General features: G+C 43.0%; 3 protein-coding genes across 3 annotated transcripts in view; all 3 read right to left on the bottom strand.

Moving 5' to 3' along the window:
* Nucleotides 1–1,029: 1,029 nt before the first annotated feature.
* LOC138350284 (MAPK-interacting and spindle-stabilizing protein-like) lies at nucleotides 1,030–1,434 on the bottom strand. The gene has a single exon (XM_069300896.1). It carries the CDS (start codon nucleotides 1,432–1,434, stop codon nucleotides 1,030–1,032), a length of 405 nt encoding a protein of 134 aa, XP_069156997.1.
* Nucleotides 1,435–7,158: 5,724 nt separating this feature from the next.
* Nucleotides 7,159–7,749, bottom strand: LOC138350283 (EF-hand calcium-binding domain-containing protein 5-like). Its single transcript, XM_069300895.1, has one exon. The coding sequence runs from the start codon at nucleotides 7,747–7,749 to the stop codon at nucleotides 7,159–7,161; it is 591 nt and encodes a 196-aa protein (XP_069156996.1).
* Nucleotides 7,750–12,926: 5,177 nt separating this feature from the next.
* Nucleotides 12,927–20,009, bottom strand: part of LOC138350473 (protein amalgam-like) — a 229,538-nt gene continuing 222,455 nt past the window's right edge. The window contains exon 7 of the mRNA XM_069301450.1: nucleotides 12,927–14,285. Within this exon, the coding sequence (XP_069157551.1) occupies nucleotides 14,119–14,285 (167 nt within the window). The 3' untranslated portion in view covers nucleotides 12,927–14,118. The remainder of the gene's footprint in view (nucleotides 14,286–20,009) is intronic.

Here is a 20,009-nt window from a genome sequence, read left to right as displayed (position 1 = left end):
GAAGAACTGTTCAACATCGTCAGAGGCAGAGTGAACGCTAACTGAGAAGGCTTGATAGTATACATGCACCATCTACGATGAGGGGAAGACTATTGAATTCTCTCTCACGGATGGAATACTCTTGTTCCGTGTTCTCGTATGTCCTCCCGACCATATGAAGGCTCTGGCACACAGCCCGCCAAACACACGCACCGAAACTACGACGTTGGTACAACGTTCGAACAAGTTTTAACACCTAACCAGTTCTAACAACCAATATAGCAAGTTGTAACAACGTTCTGATACGTCATAAACACGTTAAGTCAAGATGTAACAACGTTATTACAAGTTGTAACAAGCGGAAAATAGAGACAGTTACGGTTCGTGTTTCCAGGGAGTAGGCTCGAACTGCGACGGTTACTTACCATGATGGTAACTTACATTGAAGTTTATTCCTAATGAACAAATCACTAACAATAATTAGTTATCTTAGCTATCTTAGCTTGTTGTTGGGTTAGAAATATCATCACTATTCTTATTGAATCCTAGTATTAGAGAGAGAGCGAGAGAGCGAGAGAGAGAGAGAGAGAGAGCGAGAGAGAATATATGAAGAATGAGAGACAGAGAGCAAGATAAAGAAAGAAAGAGAGAGAGAGAGAGAGAGAGAGAGAGAGAGAGAGAGAGAGCGAGAGAGAGAGAATATATGAAGAACGAGAGACAGAGAGCAAGATAAAGAAAGAGAGAGAGAGAGAGAGAGAGAGAGAGAGAGAGAGAGAGAGAGAGAGAGAGAGAGAGAGAGAAAGAGGGAGAGAGAAAGAGAGAGAGGGAGATAATGAAGAACGAAAGACAGAGAGAGAGAGCAAGATAGAGAGACTCAGCAAATTTAGGGACGTGTCATTTAGAAGGAATATCTTAAAAGCTGAGGAGGAGGAGGAGAAGGAAGAGAGACAGGTTCATTAGTGAGGACGAGGGACGTCTCTCCCTCACGAGGCAGGACTGGGCGTGGTGTGGGGGAGCAGGGATGTCCCCATCATGGTGGGCACGCTGGAGCTATGGTAATGGGCCGTAGGGCCATGGTACGGGACGTAGGGCCATGGTGAGGGCCGTAGGGCCATGGTACGGGACGTAGGGCCATGGTGAGGGACGTAGGGCCATGGTGAGGGACGTAGGGCCATGGTGAGGGACGTAGGGCCATGGTACGGGACGTAGGGCCATGGTGAGGGACGTAGGGCCATGGTGAAGGCCGTAGGGCCATGGTACGGGACGTAGGGCCATGGTGAGGGACGTAGGGCCATGGTGAGGGCCGTAGGGCCATGGTACGGGACGTAGGGCCATGGAGAGGGCCGTAGGGCCATGGTGAGGGCCGTAGGGCCATGGTGAGGGCCGTAGGGCCATGGTGAGGGCCGTAGGGCCATGGTACGGGACGTAGGGCCATGGTGAGGGCCGTAGGGCCATGGTACGGGACGTAGGGCCATAGTGAGGGCCGTAGGGCCATGGACCGGGGAGCCGGTCGGCCGAGCGGACAGCACGCTGGACTGTGATCTTGTGGTCCCGGGTTCGATCCCGGGCGCCGGCGAGAAACAATGGGCAGAGTTTCTTTCACCCTATGCCTCTGTTACCTAGCAGTAAAATAGATACCTGGGTGTTAGTCAGCTGTCACGGGCTGCTTCTTGGGGGTGGAGGCCTGGTCGAGGACCGGGCCGCGGGGACACTAAAGCCCCGAAATCATCTCAAGATCTCAAGATATTGTACGGGACGTAAGGCCATGGTAAAGAACGTAGGGCCATGGTAAGGGACGTAGGGCCATGGTGAGGGCCGTAGGGCCATGGTGAGGGCCGTAGGGCCATGGTAAGGGCCGTAGGGCCATGGTAAGGGCCGTAAGGCCATGGTAAGGGCCGTAGGGCCATGGTAAGGGCCGTAGGGCCATGGTAAGGGCCGTAGGGCCATGGTAAGGGCCGTAGGGCCATGGTAAGGGCCGTAGGACCATGGTGAGGGCCGTAGGGCCATGGTGAGGGACGTAGGGCCATGGTGAGAGGCGTAGGGCCATGATAAGGGCCGTAGGGCCATGGTGAGGGACGTAGGGCCATGGTGAGAGGCGTGGGGCCATGATAAGGGCCGTAGGGCCATGATAAGGGCCGTAGGGCCATGGTGAGGGACGTAGGGCCATGGTGAGGGACGTAGGGCCATGATAAGGGCCGTAGGGCCATGGTGAGGGACGTAGGGCCATGATAAGGGCCGTAGGGCCATGGTGAGGGACGTAGGGCCATGGTGAGGGACGAAGGGCCATGGTGAGGGACGTAGGGCCATGGTGAGCGACGTAGGGCCATAATGAGGGACGTAGGGCCATGGTGAGGGACGTAGGGCCATGGTGAGCGACGTAGGGCCATGGTGAGGGACGTAGGGCCATGATAAGGGACGTAGGGCCATGGTGAGCGACGTAGGGCCATGGTGAGGGACGTAGGGCCATGGTGAGGGACGTAGGGCCATGGTGAGGGACGTAGGGCCATGGTGAGCGACGTAGGGCCATGGTGAGGGACGTAGGGCCATGATAAGGGACGTAGGGCCATGGTGAGCGACGTAGGGCCATGGTGAGGGACGTAGGGCCATGGTGAGGGACGTAGGGCCATGGTGAGGGACGTAGGGCCATGGTGAGCGACGTAGGGCCATGGTGAGGGACGTAGGGCCATGGTGAGGGCCGTAGGGCCATGGTAAGGGCCGTAGGGCCATGGTAAGGGCCGTAGGGCCATGGTAAAGGACGTAGGGCCATGGTAAGGGCCGTAGGGCCATGGTAAGGGCCGTAGGGCCATGGTAAGGGCCGTAGGGCCATGGTGAGGGACGTAGGGCCATGGTGAGGGACGTAGGGCCATGGTGAGGGACGTAGGGCCATGGTGAGGGCCGTAGGGCCATGGTAAGGGCCTTAGGACCATGCAAGTCATCAGTGGTGAGGTAGGAGCTATAATCACCTCGAGCATATTCCCGAAGATATGTTCAGCATAACAGGCAGCTCCTGAACATACCATTTGAACATATCTCCCGCCAGCTGACATATATACCGCCTTCATATAGCGACCAATACACGCGTCACCTCCATATAACGGTCAACAAGGACAAGTGCCATAAATACAGCGACCGGCAAAAGGTCGTAATTGGGACGTAATGACCATCAACAGGTCGTCTCAGGTCGTTTCAGGTCGTTACCTCACTAATGCTCGACACTGTACCTCAGCCGTGACCTGCCTAACTGATTTCCGCATTAGCTTGAGGGTGTGAGTGCTTGGGCTCTCCTGTGTGTTCTTGCTGGGTCGGGCGCCAGCTCCCAAGCCCCCCCCCCCCCCCCGCCTTTCGAAGCAAAAAGTCATGTTTTTTCCCATATTTGTCCTGTAAAACATTTTAAAATATGTATTAATTGTTTCGTGTTTAGGACATGTGGAACGTTACCATTAAGTGTTCCTTGTTTAGGTCCTACGGAACACACCATCAAGTGTTCCTTGTTTAGTTCACACGGAACAAAACAATAAATGTTCCTTGTTTAAGTCACACGGAACAAACCATGAAGTGTTCCGTGTTTAGGTCCTACGGAACACACCATCAAGTGTTCCTTGTTTAGATCACACGGAACACACCATGAAGTGTTCCGTGTTTAGGTCCTACGGAACACACCATCTAGTGTTCCTTGTTTAGATCACACGGAACAAACCATGAAGTGTTCCGTGTTTAGGTCCTACGGAACACACCATCTAGTGTTCCTTGTTTAGATCACACGGAACAAACCATGAAGTGTTCCTTGTTTAGGTCCTACGGAACACACCATCTAGTGTTCCTTGTTTAGGTCCTACGAAACAACCACCAAGTGTTCCTTGTTTAGGTCCTACGGAACACACCATCTAGTGTTCCTTGTTTAGATCACACGGAACAAACCATGAAGTGTTCCTTGTTTAGGTCCTACGGAACAAACCATCTAGTGTTCCTTGTTTAGATCACACGGAACAAACCATGAAGTGTTCCTTGTTTAGGTCCTACGGAACAAACCATCTAGTGTTCCTTGTTTAGATCACACGGAACAAACCATGAAGTGTTCCTTGTTTAGGTCCTACGGAACACACCATCAAGTGTTCCGTGTTTAGGTCTAGGGAACTGGTGGAATGGTTCCTTGGGTCTCGTGCCGCTGGTCTCCTTGCTACAGACGACCTCCTTAACATGCATATTGCGGAAATTGAATTTCGGAGCAATCCGCAACCACTGCTGCTGTGTGCGTGTTAACGGGCTCTAATTTGACACTAGTGGGGATTGAATGATATGCCCCTATTGCTCTCGCTTCGTCTCGGGTGTATCTATCTTGTCTCTCTCTCTGTATCTATCTTTGTAGCATCCTTCTTCTCTCTCTCTGTATCTTTGTAGCATCCTTCTTCTCTCTCTCTGTATCTTTGTAGCATCCTTCTTCTCTCTCTCTGTATCTTTGTAGCATCCTTCTCTCTCTGTGTCTATCTTTGTGGCATCCTTCTTCTCTCTCTCTGTATCTATCTTTGTGGCATCCTTCTCTCTGTGTCTATCTTTGTGGCATCCTTCTTCTCTCTCTCTCTGTATCTATCTTTGTGATCTCCGTCTCTCTCTCTCTCTGTATCTATCTTTGTGGCATCCTTCTTCTCTCTCTCTCTGTATCTATCTTTGTGATCTCCGTCTCTCTCTCTCTCTGTATCTATCTTTGTGAACTCTCTCTTCTCTCTCTCTCTCTCTCTCTCTCTCTCTCTCTCTCTCTCTCTCTCTCTCTCTCTCTCTCTCTCTCTCTCTCTCTCTCTCTGTATCTATCTTTGTGAACTCTCTCTTCTCTCTCTCTGTCTGTTTAGCTTTCACAGATGAACAGATACAAACTTACACAGAAAATTTCATTGAATTACCAGAAACTACGTTAGATATAAACATGATCTGAGTATTCTAACATTCAGAGCTATCTAGAAGAGGCATAATTAAACTAAACAACTGTTAATTATCCGCTTGAATCCTCTAACCCATTTCTGGACTGTCGGGATTCAACAGTCTCAATACTTAGGAACGACAAATATATTTCATTTTTTGCGGCTTTATCGACGATCACAGATATCCTGTTAGTCAGGGTCAGATATCCTGACTACACAACATGGAAATAATTGACAGATACGGCGATAATAGGACGTAAGACATAGCTGAAGCACTTCATATCAAACACAACCCGCCAAACACACACCGAAACTACGACGTTGGTACAACGTTCGAACAAGTTTTAACACTTCCTAACCAGTTATAACAACCAATATAGCAAGTTGTAACAACGTTCTAATACGTCATAAACACGTTAAGCCAAGATGTAACAACTTTATTACAAGTTGTGACAAGCGGAAAATAGAGACAGTTTGGGTTTGTGTTTCCAGGAATACATTATCAACAGCATGTTTGCTCTAGGGTGGTATCTGTAAGGGCCAAGTGAGAACTACCAGTTTACACCACAATTACTGCCCCAGGCGACTAATGTAGGACAAGATTACCCAGTAGTTCACACGATTGGATGACCGCCTGTCCATTCCTCACTCCTGCGTGGAAAGATTGGGCACCAATCCTCTTCCCCCGTCCCATCCCAAATCCTTATCCTGACCCCCGGCCGGCCGGCCGAGCGGACAGCACGCTGGCACGTGATCCTGTGGTCCCCGGGTTCAATCCCGGGCGCCGGCGGAAAACGATGGGGAGAGTTTCTTTCATCCTGTGCCCCCTGTTACCTAGCAGTAAATAGGTACCTGGGAGTTAGTCAGCTGTCACGGGCTGCTCTTTACCAATCAGCTAGGCAAAGAGTTACAGTGCCGCTCTCTACCAATCAGCTGAACAGAGAGTTGCAGTGCCTCTGTTTCTTAAGAGAAAGTGAATAGTTTCCTGAATGACTTCCTCAAGTGGGAACAAGATAGGCGTCTCATCAATACTTCATCTCCCCTCTTGGGGTAAACACTCACAGATTCTTCTTCCACAGGTGTGTAGTTTGAGTGCTTTGAGTGATGCATGACTATTGCAATATTCTCATTGAGTCCCAGCCTTAGTAATGTTGTAGTTGTAGTAATATTAGTGGTAGTGATACTAATAGTAATGGTATTAATAGTAGTAGTGGTAATGGTAGTAGCATCAGTACCAATAATCTCCTTGTCATATATTCTTAATATACTCATCTTCATATATTTTTTTTGTAATGGGAGCTTCATCCTTGCTATGTAAAATAGAGATTCCTTGTATCATAAAATAATTCCCTCTGAATTCCTTCTAAATAGCCATTGCTCTATGTTTTCTAAGCCACTCTAATCATATGCAGGCAATGAGTCACAATAACGTGGCTGAAGTATGTTGACCAGACCACACACTAGAAATTGAAGGGACGACGACGTTTCGGTCCGTCCTGGACCATTCTCAAGTCGATTGTGACTTGAGAATGATCCAGGACGGACCGAAACGTCGTCGTCCCTTCAATTTCTAGTGTGTGGTCTGGTCAACCCACTCTAATCATAGTCTTGACCCATGCATTTTTTTGTTTAAATATAACATAAATGTGGCATTAATATTCAAATGAATTTTTATTTAATATTGTATCACTTAATTTAATATAATTAATATTCTAAAACAGTTTTTTTTAGATTAAATTTTCTATCACTATTCTAGGGAAAATATAAACACATTTCACGTTCATTTTTCATGTTTTATTGTCAAAATACATATAAATATATGACACTTCACGTGGAACACAGAGATATTAGTGTAATGGGTATGTTAAGAGTCTGGCCCTAAATAGTCTGTGCAGGAGAAATAAATTTTGGTGATCTAGAACTGATGAGTGGACCAGATGAAGCCTCCATGTACTGTTGTTGGTCTCCTGTTGATGTCACAGGACGTCTGTTGGTCTTCTGTTGATGTCTCAGTATGTCTGCTGGTCTCCTGGGGATGTCACAGTATGTCTGCTGGTCTCCTGGGGATGTCACAGGACGTCTGTTGGTCTTCTGTTGATGTCTCAGTATGTCTGCTGGTCTCCTGGGGATGTCACAGTATGTCTGTTGGTCTCCTGGGGATGTCACAGGACGTCTGTTGGTCTTCTGTTGATGTTACAGTATTTATGTTGGTCTCCTGTTGATGTCTCAGTATGTCTGTTGGTCTCCTGTTAATGTCACATTATGTCTACTGGTCTCCTGTTAATGTCAAAGTATGTCTGTTGGTCTCCTGTTGCAGTATGCTACGTCTGTTGATCTCCTGTTGCAGTATGCTACGTTTGTTGGTCTCCTGTTGCAGTATGCTGCGTCTGTTGGTCTTCTGTTGCAGTATGCTTCGTGTGTTGGTCTTCTGTTGCAGTATGCTACGTGTGTTGGTCTCCTGTTGCAGTATGCTACGTCTGTTGGTCTCCTGTTGCAGTATGCTACGTCTGTTGGTTTCCTGTTGCTGTATGCTACGTCTGTTGGTTTCCTGTTGCTGTATGCTACGTCTGTTGGTCTTCTGTTGCAGTATGCTACGTCTGTTGGTCTTCTGTTGCAGAATGCTACGTCTGTTGGTCTTCTGTTGCAGAATGCTACGTCTGTTGGTCTCCTGTTGCAGTATGCTACGTCTGTTGGTTTCCTGTTGCAGTATGCTACGTCTGTTGGTCTTCTGTTGCAGTATGCTACGTCTGTTGGTCTTCTGTTGCAGTATGCTACGTCTGTTGGTCTTCTGTTGCAGTATGCTACGTCTGTTGGTCTTCTGTTGCAGTATGCTACGTCTGTTGGTTTCCTGTTGCATTATGCTACGTCTGTTGGTCTCCTGTTGCAGTATGCTACGTCTGTTGAAGTCTTGTTTTGCTACGTCTGTTGGTCTGTTGTAGTTACAATACGTCTGTTAGTCTGTTGCCGTTACATTACGTCTGTTCTTGTTATACTACTCATCTTAGTCTGCGGTCGGGGGGTCCCAAAACATCTGTCAGTCTTCAGCTTTCATTCTCACTTCTCGACGTAAACTTACAGTTCTAGTTTCTGTCTCAGCCCTTGCGAGTATCTTAAGTTCTATTAAATGCCCATAACCTGGCCAACCTCATCATAAATCATTAATCCACCATATAAAATATATATATATATATATATATATATATATATATATATATATATATATATATATATATATATATATATATATATATATATATGCGCGCATGTATCATACATCAGCAAAATAAACGTAAATACAGCAGAAGTTGGGCACTAGGTACAAAAAATTATATACCAATCACGATTAAAGTAATTTCATATAGGAGTACACTTACTATTTAAATAAGTCTTTTTTTTTTTTTTACAAGTGTACTATATACATTGCCTTAAGCATTTGTGTACGATGTAGGCTTGTAAGAATATATATATATATATATATATATATATATATATATATATATATATATATATATATATATATATATATATATATATATATTAGTAGACAAGGAGGCGGTTGTGTTTGTATAATGTACACAAACAACGTTTATATATACAGCCCCGCCTGATTGGCCTAGTCTGCAGACTGGAGTAGTAATTCGTTTGGCCCAGCTGGGCCAGTGGACTAACCAAACCAGTGGACCGACTGGGCCAATGAAGTTGGTGGGATAACGGACCCCTACACCGGTCCATCAACACAAAACACCTAAGGGTGTGAGCATGCACTATACAATTGTCTTAAATTTACACAACAAAAAGTAGCGCATGCCAGCTGGCTCCAGCCTTTTGTTTTCTTGTTTTTAGATTTAGCTAAGAACGAAATCTCAAAAATCTCTCGATTTTCGAAAATCTATGTCATTGCGCTATGTCATGGGTTCGTATCCTGGCCGGGGAGGATTTACTGGGCGCAATTCCTTAACTGTAGCCTCTGTTTAACGCAACAGTAAAATGTGTACTTGGTTGTAACAACGATTCTTCGCGGCGGGGATCGTATTCCAGGGACCATAGGATTAAGGACTTGCCCGAAACGCTACGCGTACTAGTGGCTGTACAAGAATGTAACAACTCTTGTATATATCTCAAAAAAAAAAAAAAAAAAAAAAAAAAAAAAAAAAATGTCCATGTAGCACGGGCTATGGTGAGCCCGTAAAGCTGCTCCAGCCTTGGGCTATTCTGGTGTTTATGCTTCAGGTGAGAGAGAGTGTCTCTCATCTCACCCGTAGATGAGTCGCTCATCTGAGAGAGGTTCATATCTCGTGCTGATTAGATAAACACACACTGATAGCGTGTCTCACTGTCTGGGACTTAGTACAACCGGTTTGTGGTTATATATTAATTTTTTTTGGAATGAACACCTAACACATCTTGCCGTCGGCCCACTTAGGCTGATCGGTTCAGCAACGCCCTCGCCTAAAGCAGGTCAACGCTCGATCCCCCGATAGGTTGGTCCTAATGGTTTTGTACCGTTCCTTTCCTCCGTTCTCACATCCCAGCTTCTATCCTGCCCTCACAGCCTTTCCTAATCCTAAATATCCATACCGATTTAATGCTTTCTCCTGATAATTATCTTTAAAATCCTGCTCTTTGAGAAACTTTTCATTTATCGGATACATGCATGTTGATCGCACTCTCTGTTGTGTTTAATCTGTCATTCGGGAAAGATATCTTGGTTATCTTGAGGTTATCTTGAGATGATTTCGGGGCTTTAGTGTCCCCGCGGCCCGGTCCTCGACCAGGCCTCCACCCCCAGGAAGCAGCCCGTGACAGCTGACTAACTCCCAGGTACCTATTTACTGCTAGGTAACAGGGGCATTCAGGGTGAAAGAAACTTTGCCCATTTGTTTCTGCCTCGTGCGGGAATCGAACCCGCGCCACAGAATTACGAATCCTGCGCGCTATCCACCAGGCTACGAGGCCTCCCTCGTCATGGATATATGAGGCGGGTTTTGACGTATGACGCAAATGCGACCTGTCATCCGTGTCAGGAATGTCAAAATGATTTGATTTATGGCACAGGAGCTACACCATGTTGTATCTGATCTATCATACGAGTGTGACCTTTCACACGAGCATGAACATTCATAATTACATGACCTTTCATTTGAGCGTGAACACTCATACTTGAGTGACATTTGTTATAAGTGTGACCTTCTCATATAACAACTACGCTTCATATTGATCTGGTGAGTCAGACACCTGCGACCTTACACTGTAGTGACCTTCGTTCCCTAAGTCATAAACACATGTTTTAAAAAATGTCATCAATTATTCTAGGCTTTGATCAAGAAAATATAATAAATGGTGCATTAGTGTGACTACATATCATTATCGAAAGAAAATTGACAATAATTCCGCCACAATATTGCAACTAAGCAATATAAAAATAATTTCATCTGGGAAGAAATATGTTTTTAGTCGCCTTTTTATGTAAAAAATATGTTTATTTGTGATGTGTGTCTATGTATATATTAACACGTTGTACTGAACGGGGTGAGAATAGCTTGAGCTACCTCATCCCTTTGTGTGTATTTTACCACAATAAACTTATTTCAATTTCAATTTTATGTAAGTTCTCTCCACCCTTAACGGTGCTGAACTCGTTCGAATATTTTTAAGGGCATATAAATCCCCGTTGTTGGGGACAGGAAGCCTTGTATTTAGGTTTGTATCGAGGTCCTCGTTCGGTCGAACTACTGGCATTCTCCATTATACAACCCACAACAGTTGCCTAAATCCTGGTTACCTTCCTAGCTTTACATCCTGGCCTCCCATTGGTCTACCGATCATCCCCGGGGACGTAACTGCCCAGTTATATTTCCTAACTCATGGAGTGCCTAATAACTGCTTGATGAACAGAGAGGCATTAGGGGAGAGGAAATGTGCCCAACCACATCAGTCCCGCCTGGAGATGGATCCCGGGATTCCCGATTGTGAGTCGAGAAGGTAAGTGTGGATATATGGATTAGTATTGTGGATTCATGGGTAACTGAATTAGGACTGGCTAGAGCAAGCTGGCAGCAAGTTACAGTTCCTATAGAGGTTAGTGCCGGTGTCCCCTAGAGCATATGAGACAAGCTCCAGTTACACCTCCCCATTTTGCAGAGCATAGGATTCATGCTCTGAATAGATCACACACACTGAGCATGTAATACATGCTGTAAATAGGACCGCTCCGGGGGCTTATGGAGCATACTCATGCTCTGGGTTCACTAGAGGTATTAAGCATATAGTGCCTGTCCACGATATATAACTCTAGGGAATTGACAGAGCGTATTATAATACAGACAGTGGGTATACTCCCAAGCAACTTACAGTGTGTATGGCACATGTTGTGGTGTATACCTCGATCACTATACACGGTGTTGAATACTCTCTATACAATAAGCTTCACCATTCACCCCTCATCACCACTGAAAATATACACCCCATTATAAAATAGTGATCCAGATTTCAGACCACCATAAAATATTGATTAAAAAAAAAGGCATTGAAATAGGGTTCACTCGTAGTTAGAACTGGTGAGTATATTTTACAGAGAGTAGTCAAATTAACGAGCCAATATGGCAATTGATATTTTGTTTTAAACTGTTCATATTCCTAAACAGTCGCTTCCACCCGTCCAGCTGGTGGAATAGGAATAGAATAGGTAGTCAAAGATGGTTTAATATTAGCTGTCAATCTAGGTGCAAGGTCAGTGGAAAAAAAAGGAATAGTTCAGGAATCTCAAACATATATTAATATCGTGTCTGATGCTCTTAAGCTAAACCGAGTTGCCTAGGGAATGCCTGCAATTTTTGATGTACATGTATGACCTTAAGTTAGAGGTGCAGAACACTTAACTTTGACCAAAATTGAGAGGGAGAAATATATTACAAATTAAAATATGTTGAGAGAGAGAGTGAGTGAGTGAGTCAAGAACAATTCCATAGAAGGTTAGTAACAATGGATTCATTTTTCCTAAATAAAACTTCTTCAAGACAATACTCATATGACAGTGAATCTTTCTGTTATTGGGAAAATACTGAGGCCGTATAGTGGGATAGAACTTACATCCCTGTTTGTTTTTGTAGTTTGTAAGGAAGAATTTCAATGACATAAAAGATGTAAGGAAATATCTTTACTTCAGTCTCTCACTTTTTTGTAGTGTCTGTAGTGGTCTTAGAGTTTTTGTTGACGGTTTTCTACGTAATCGCTCTGGTCACATCATCGTCAGTCTTTCTCACGAAGGGCACAAAACAGCAGACATCTATTTACTAATGGAATAATGGATTAAATTTCAATCTCCATTCTCTGTGTTTTGGAACTTTGTTTTTATCACTTTCTTTCCTTGTCACTGATTCTTGTTCTTATCATTATCTATTGTTTCACTCCCTTTATTTTACACTTTATTCTCATATTATTTATGTTTTTCTTGTTCGTTACGGTTCTCTCCTTCACAACAAACTGCTGCATTGAAAGGCTTATTCTTCTTTATGAGGCAACACAGACGAAACTTTCTCTGAATCACAAAATTACAAATTTTCTTTTAATATTGTTCCTATTGTCAACAACAAATGGGAATCATTTCCTTCCTGGCAGCAGCCATAAATATCTCAATTTTCGACAACAGAGGCAACGAGACGTCTCTCTCTCTCTCTCTCTCTCTCTCTCTCTCTCTCTCTCTCTCTCTCTCTCTCTCTCTCTCTCTCTCTCTCTCTCATACGAACGAGCTCAGCCGTTCCTAAGACAAGAGGGAGAACTCTCACCTCCTTCTCAGTATCTTGACTTGAACCACAGAGGTTTAAGAGGATCGAATGATCCACTTCACCTTAGTATTTAGTCTTTGCAGGAGCTGAGAAACTGAAATGTTTGCTAGCTCGAGACTAGAATTGAGCTAACAAGTATTTACAAAAAAACATTCTCTTGAATTGCAATTATATATATATATATATATATATATATATATATATATATATATATATATATATATATATATATATATATATATATATGCTTTCGGCTCTTTCAATGTGAATATATTTACAATGGATATATACGTATGTACAAAATTTTCTCGTCTTTTTTTCCATTTCAAAGCTCTGATCAACTTGCTCTCTCTCTTTGATGACATTATAAGCCAATTTACAAAATTATGTTATTTTCCTCCTGACATGAGGTAAGATTCCACTGATCATGATTCCTCATTATAAAAATATACTTTAAATTGCAACAGGGTAAGTAAATCAATCAAACATTCAAGTGATGAAATACCAATGAGTAATGCTGATAATTCTGTTTAAGCGATTATGCCGGGCGAAATTATTAAAAACTGCCAATTAGTAATGTCAATTTTTTTCTTTAGTACTGATGAGTATATTAAGCGCTTTAGTCTTATAATCTTTCAGTTAGGAAAATTAATATACTTTATGAAAACGGTTTTGAATACGAGGCAATGCGTTATGAAAGTTTACGCTGTTTTGTGAAAATTAGTTCAAACTGCAATATTTTCGGCTAGTTTTGCCAAGTGAAAAATTACTGCACTGTATTTGCGTGTACAAAATTGCGCGAATATATGCACTGAAACGTGTGAAACAATTATCATGTTAATGCACAACTTATAAGGCTCGTTTATCACGTTTATGTTAATGTACAAATATTAACTGCTGTGCAAACTAACGAAAAATTCGAAACTCCAGAAATATTTTCAGTGGTAAACATTTTAGGCAAAAGATTACCTTTATTTATTATTGTTTTTTTTACACGTAAGTTCGCCCTCACTCGAGTAATGAACCTCAGCCGGGTTGGAGTAGGAGCTTTACTTTCATATATACAAAAGCTTCAGGTAAATGCTCCATACATATTTATCTTTGACAACATTTAAGGAAAAAGAATGTGACTTTTTTTCCTTTTATTTTTTTTATTTTTTACTTTTGGAGAGCCTTTAGATACTGAGCTGTTTCAGAAAGTTGATTAATAGCAAGTTGGAGTTATACCTTGAGACACACACAACCTTGAAGACGCTGACCTAGTTTTGTTAGTCTAGGTTGAGGTTAACCTTGGAAGATATTGAAATTAAACACCCAACAATGTGTTGATTCAGGTACCATTCAACCTTCCCCAAAAGGTCCAATCAGTTGATCTGGAGATGACTCCAGAGGGTACGAGAGCCGACCTAAGTCCATCCGCCGCTAGGAGAGGTCAGTGCGGGTCAGTTGAACTCTCGCCTTATGGGAGACGGGGGTCGAAGCGTCGGAAGGAAGGTCAAAAGACAGGTGAGGGATAACGAGACCACCATTGAAGTCAGGCTTGGGGGGCATGGTTGACTTCCTCCTCCTACCTGGTTCCTCCCGTGCTGCATGGCGGCTGGCGTCTTTCCTGGGGTGTGGAAGGAGAACATTCATTGTTAGTGAAATCTTGTCAGTAAGCAGTGGAAAATGGGGCAAGGAGCAGCTCAGGGCTGCTTATGCAACCTGTCCTCTTAAAAATAACGTCACTTTTGGCTGGTATGCGCGCTATTGCCAAATTTGGACGTAATTTGAAATGAAATCGACTCACAAAAGTGGCGTACTGTCCCCGTTTTCTATTTGAGTCGTCCGGCTTACGCGCAGAGGTTATGAGAGGACACTTTAAATTAACGTTTTTCATAACGTTTTGAAACTTTATGAGAATTTCCTGCCCACCTAACCTATCAGAGGACCCTTAACTTACTGTTGTTGAAAAAAAAAATCAGAATTTATTTTCATTTTTTTTCATTTTCAAATTACGTTTAAATTCGGCCATACGGGCAAACGGCCAAAAGCGACGTCCTTTTTAAGAGGACAGGTTGCATAAGCAGCCCTGAGCTGCTCCTTGCCCCATTTTTGGCTTTGGTTAGAAGGACTTGTTTGAAGCAAGGAGTTGAAAGGTATATTATACAGACATCTGTGTATGTTAGCATATTTTTGTATGTTGTTAGTGGATAGGCCACATATATATAATGTGTTATGTCTATGGCTAGTAGCGTATTGCGTTTGTGTATATTGTTGGTATTATATAATATATCCAATGGCTTCAAAGTAACTGAAAGTGTTCCAATAAAGCATGTTTCTTTTACTGATGTGTGTTCCTGTTGCTGGGGAATGTGTATAAGTAGACACGTTACTTTAACTTGTTAGAATCAAATGTAACTGTAGAGTTTAAGTGTAAAATTTGTATTATCTAATGAATTACTTTAGTGCCTGGTACTAAGGTCACTACATTTTCTAATTTAAGCAAAGTTTAGTTTTGAGGCAATGGAGTGATTACAAATCATTCCATTGCCTCAAAATAATTTTCATTGATACATCACACTGTTGTGATATATATATATATATATATATATATATATATATATATATATATATATATATATATATATATATATATATATATATATATATATGTATATATATAACCAGCAGTTTGGATGTTCAATGTACTTTATTCCAATTGAAAATGTATTTCACTCGCGCTGGCTTATGATGCCTGCCTGCAGTAGTCTAGTCAAAGGCGCTATTAACTGGAGCTCATGACGAATTTTGTAACTAAAAGTACGGTGCGTCCCAGTTTTTTTATTTCGTTAAGCTACAAAGGTATCGTGTGTACTTTGTAGACTTGTAAATTCACAAAAGAACGCTAAGAAGATATTCCAAACTTTCAACTGTGTATATGTGTGTGTATATATATATATATATATATATATATATATATATATATATATATATATATATATATATATATATATATATATATATATATATATATATATATAATGTCGTACCTAATAGCCAGAACGCACTTCTCTGCCTACTATGCAAGGCCCGATTTGCCTAATAAGCCAAGTTTTCATGAATTAATTGTTTTTCGACTACCTAACCTACCTAACCAAACCTAACCTAACTTTTTCGGCTACCTAACCTAACCTAACCTAAAAAGATAGGTTAGGTTAGGTTAGGTAGGGTTGGTTAGGCTTGGTCATATATCTACGTTAATTTTAACTCCAATAAAAAAATATTGACCTCATACATAATGAAATGAGTAGCTTTATCATCTCATGAGAAAATATAATAATTCAGGAAAACTTGGCTTATTAGGCAAATCGGGCCTTGCATAGTAGGCCGAGAAGTGCGTTCTGGCTACTAGGTACGACATATATATATATATATATATATATATATATATATATATATATATATATATATATATATATATAAGGCACAACTCTCCTAAACACGAGAGTTAAGTATACAACTTTAGAACACTTTCCCACCAGGAGACTCGAACCCTAGCCAGCACAGAAGCCTTCCAGCAACTGGCATAACAGGTACGCCTTAACCCTCTGTACCACCGCTCAGACCCTTAAAAGAGATGGTAATTTCGGAGTATTTAAATACCCCAAAGATCAACACCTCCCAAGAGCACCAGAGCAAGTGAGGGGTCATTTAGACGTTAATTTCATCAAGTCCCTGTTAATATGGGAAGACACAGTGGCTCTGCTTAAGGCACACTGCTTAAGGTTTTGTGCCTTAAGCAGAGACACTGTGTCTTCCCATATTAACAGGGACTTGATGAAATTAACGTCTAAATGACCCCTCACTTGCTCTGGTGCTCTTGGGAGGTGTTGATCTTTGGGGTATTTAAATACTCCGAAATTACCATCTCTTTTAAGGGTCTGAGCGGTGGTGCAGAGGGTTAAGGCGTACCTGTTATGCCAGTTGCTGGAAGGCTTCTGTGCTGGCTAGGGTTCGAGTCTCCTGGTGGGAAAGTGTTCTAAAGTTATATATATATATATATAATATGGTTACAAGATATACAACATTGGTTGGTACAAAAAGTGCTTAAAGGTTATGGATCTCTTGAAAAACACGACAATGGGAAACACTGATAAATGTCACAGACATGTTGGATCATTGTTGCAAGTCAAACACTTCTTTGAATTCCTCTGAAGTTGGACTAGTGCCCAAGACGCAACTGGCATTTCCCCTCTGAATCGCAACACTGAGGCGCTGGAGCAAGAAACTTTTTGCTCTCTGGTCTTTTGTAGCACAGATCAATTTGTCCCCCAATTCCTTAAGGAATTTCAATGCACATTTTCCCCACGAACCAAGGGTCTCCGAGTCGATCCGGAACAAAGCTGTAGCAGTGTGCCAGACCTCTGTATTTGATAATTTTTTGCGATTCCCTGAAAGAAGCAGCGCCACCGCTCTCACGTGTGCTGTAGTGGAGGTAGGTCCTGGCCAGTGTGGCAGCGCACGTGTAGTCCCACACCAGTTGCTTACCATCCTTCCAGGGAAGCAAGGTGACCCCATCTGGGCGCTTCTGAGGGTCGTTAGGTCTGAATAAATGTGGTTCTCTTTGTGCCGGGCAGCGGGCTGTGGCGAGGCTCCTCTTGATGATGTCGTTGACTTCATCATGCCTTGCAATCTTACCCTGTGATTTACCACATACCAGACCATGACGACCATATTGGTCTGCCATCACAGTTCCGCAGATGCACTTATGTTCGGCAAGGCAATGCGGAAGAGTGTCATGACTGAGGCGAGTTCCCAGGGCTGCATTGGGCACAGCAAATAAAAAGTCCCCGGCGTGGGGTGCTGTTACCGCTAGGAGGCGGGCTTTGTTTTCAGCATCTGCATTTTCAAGCAATGTTGTGACAGTCTGTTCCATTATGGGGCTGCCCCATGGGCCTGCTTGTGGTCTTTTGGGGCTTGTGGTCGGGGTAGAGGGTGTGATATATTTTCCCATTGACTGGCTGCTTCGATGAACGTTTGATCATGAGTTCCCGCCGTCTCTCTCATACGCTCTGGTAGGATCTGCTCTACTAATTCGTTGGCTGCTGTACATGAGGATAAGAATGCTGGAAGTGCTTCCTCAGTTGCCTTTCGTATGCCTATCCCCCAAAGTCTCACTGGCAGTGTTGCTTGGTCCCACTGACTGTCATCTAAATCTAGGTTGAGCGCCTTCCTGAATCGTGTGTGTGTATATATATATATATATATATATATATATATATATATATATATATATATGTCGTACCTAGTAGCCAGAACGCACTTCCCAGCCTACTATGCAAGGCCTGATTTGCTTAATAAGCCATATATATATATATATATATATATATATATATATATATATATATATATATATATATATATATATATATATAATATGTATATATTCACTCTTCGATTCACCTAACCCCCTTAATCGTAGGGAGCCGTGAAGAATAGGGTGAGATGATTGTTGCCTGACTCCGGCTTGTAGCTGTCCGCCAGGTCTTACATCTTCCCTCTGGGTCAGTGGAGGACCATCGAACAGCTGTAGGGTCGAGGTCGAATTCATCTGCATGTTGATTACTGGTGTCAGCTCCTGAATGCTCCTCAAGTGTACGAAGCCTCCTATGATCGTCGGTGTGTGTGGTTATTGTCGTATCAGGTGTACCCACTTATAAATGTCTAGATTGTAGACCAATCATGCATATTTCAACATACTTCAGCCACGTTATTGTGACTCATCGCCTGCAAATGTCAAGATTTGTCCTTGCATATTCAGTATATATATATATATATATATATATATATATATATATATATATATATATATATATATATATATATATATATATATATATATATAACTGAAAACTCACACCCCAGAAGTGACTCGAACCCATACTCCCAGGAGCAACGCAACTGGTATGTACAAGACGCCTTAATCCACTTGACCATCACGACCGGACATAATGAGGTGATAGCCGAGGCTATTTTCAGGCTTGTTCGCATTTGTGTTCCTCACGTGTGCCCCAAAGAATGAGGTGATTTGGTAAAATGCTATGCCCAAGATTACTATCCGAGTGCCGGCGGTGGGGTGGTTCAAATAGCCTCGGCTATCACCTCATTTTGTCCGGTCGTGATGGTCAAGTGGATTAAGGCGTCTTGTACATACCAGTTGCGTTGCTCCTGGGAGTATGGGTTCGAGTCACTTCTGGGGTGCGAGTTTTCAGTTGCATATTGTCCTGGGGACCATTCAGGCTTGTTCGCATTTGTGTTCCTCACGTGTGCCCCAAAGAATGAGGTGATTTGGTAAAATGCTATGCCCAAGATTACTATCCGAGTGCCGGCGGTGGGGTGGTTCAAATAGCCTCGGCTATCAATTCATTATGGCCGGTCGTGATGGTCAAGTGGATTAAGGCGTCTTGTACATACCAGTTGCGTTGCTCCTGGGAGTATGGGTTCGAGTCACTTCTGGGGTGTGAGTTTTCAGTTGCATATTGTCCTGGGGACCATTCAGGCTTGTTCGCAATTGTGTTCCTCACGTGTGCCCCAAAGAATGAGGTGATTTGGTAAAATGCTATGCCCAAGATTACTATCCGAGTGCCGGCGGTGGGGTGGTTCAAATTGCCTCGGCTATCACCTCATTATGTCCGGTCATGATGGTCAAGTGGATTAAGGCGTCTTGTACATACCAGTTGCGTTGCTCCTGGGAGTATGGGTTCGAGTCACTTCTGGGGTGTGAGTTTTCAGTTGCATATTGTCCTGGGGACCATTCAGGCTTGTTCGCATTTGTGTTCCTCACGTGTGCCCCAAAGAATGAGGTGATTTGGTAAAATGCTATGCCCAAGATTACTATCCGAGTGCCGGCGGTGGGGTGGTTCAAATAGCCTCGGCTATCACCTCATTATGTCCGGTCGTGATGGTCAAGTGGATTAAGGCGTCTTGTACATACCAGTTGCGTTGCTCCTGGGAGTATGGGTTCGAGTCACTTCTGGGGTGTGAGTTTTCAGTTGCATATTGTCCTGGGGACCATTCAGGCTTGTTCGCATATATATATATATATATATATATATATATATATATATATATATATATATATATATATATATATATATTTATTTATTTATTCCCCTGCTCATTCCATTCAGAAGCAGAACAGAATAGAAGACAAATGCGCAAGCGGGTTTTCCTGTGGAGAGAGAGGTCGGACTATGGCAAATGTGGGAAGGTTTTGTGAAGAATCTCAGCCTCCCTGAGTGAGCAGCTCCAGCTGCGACCGTCCTGCGGGGTCGCGTTTGTGACTCGATTC

This window comes from Procambarus clarkii, chromosome 45, assembly GCF_040958095.1.
Source record: "Procambarus clarkii isolate CNS0578487 chromosome 45, FALCON_Pclarkii_2.0, whole genome shotgun sequence".
NCBI classification, from domain to species: domain Eukaryota; kingdom Metazoa; phylum Arthropoda; class Malacostraca; order Decapoda; family Cambaridae; genus Procambarus; species Procambarus clarkii.
This window is presented reverse-complemented; position numbering and strand designations above follow the sequence as displayed.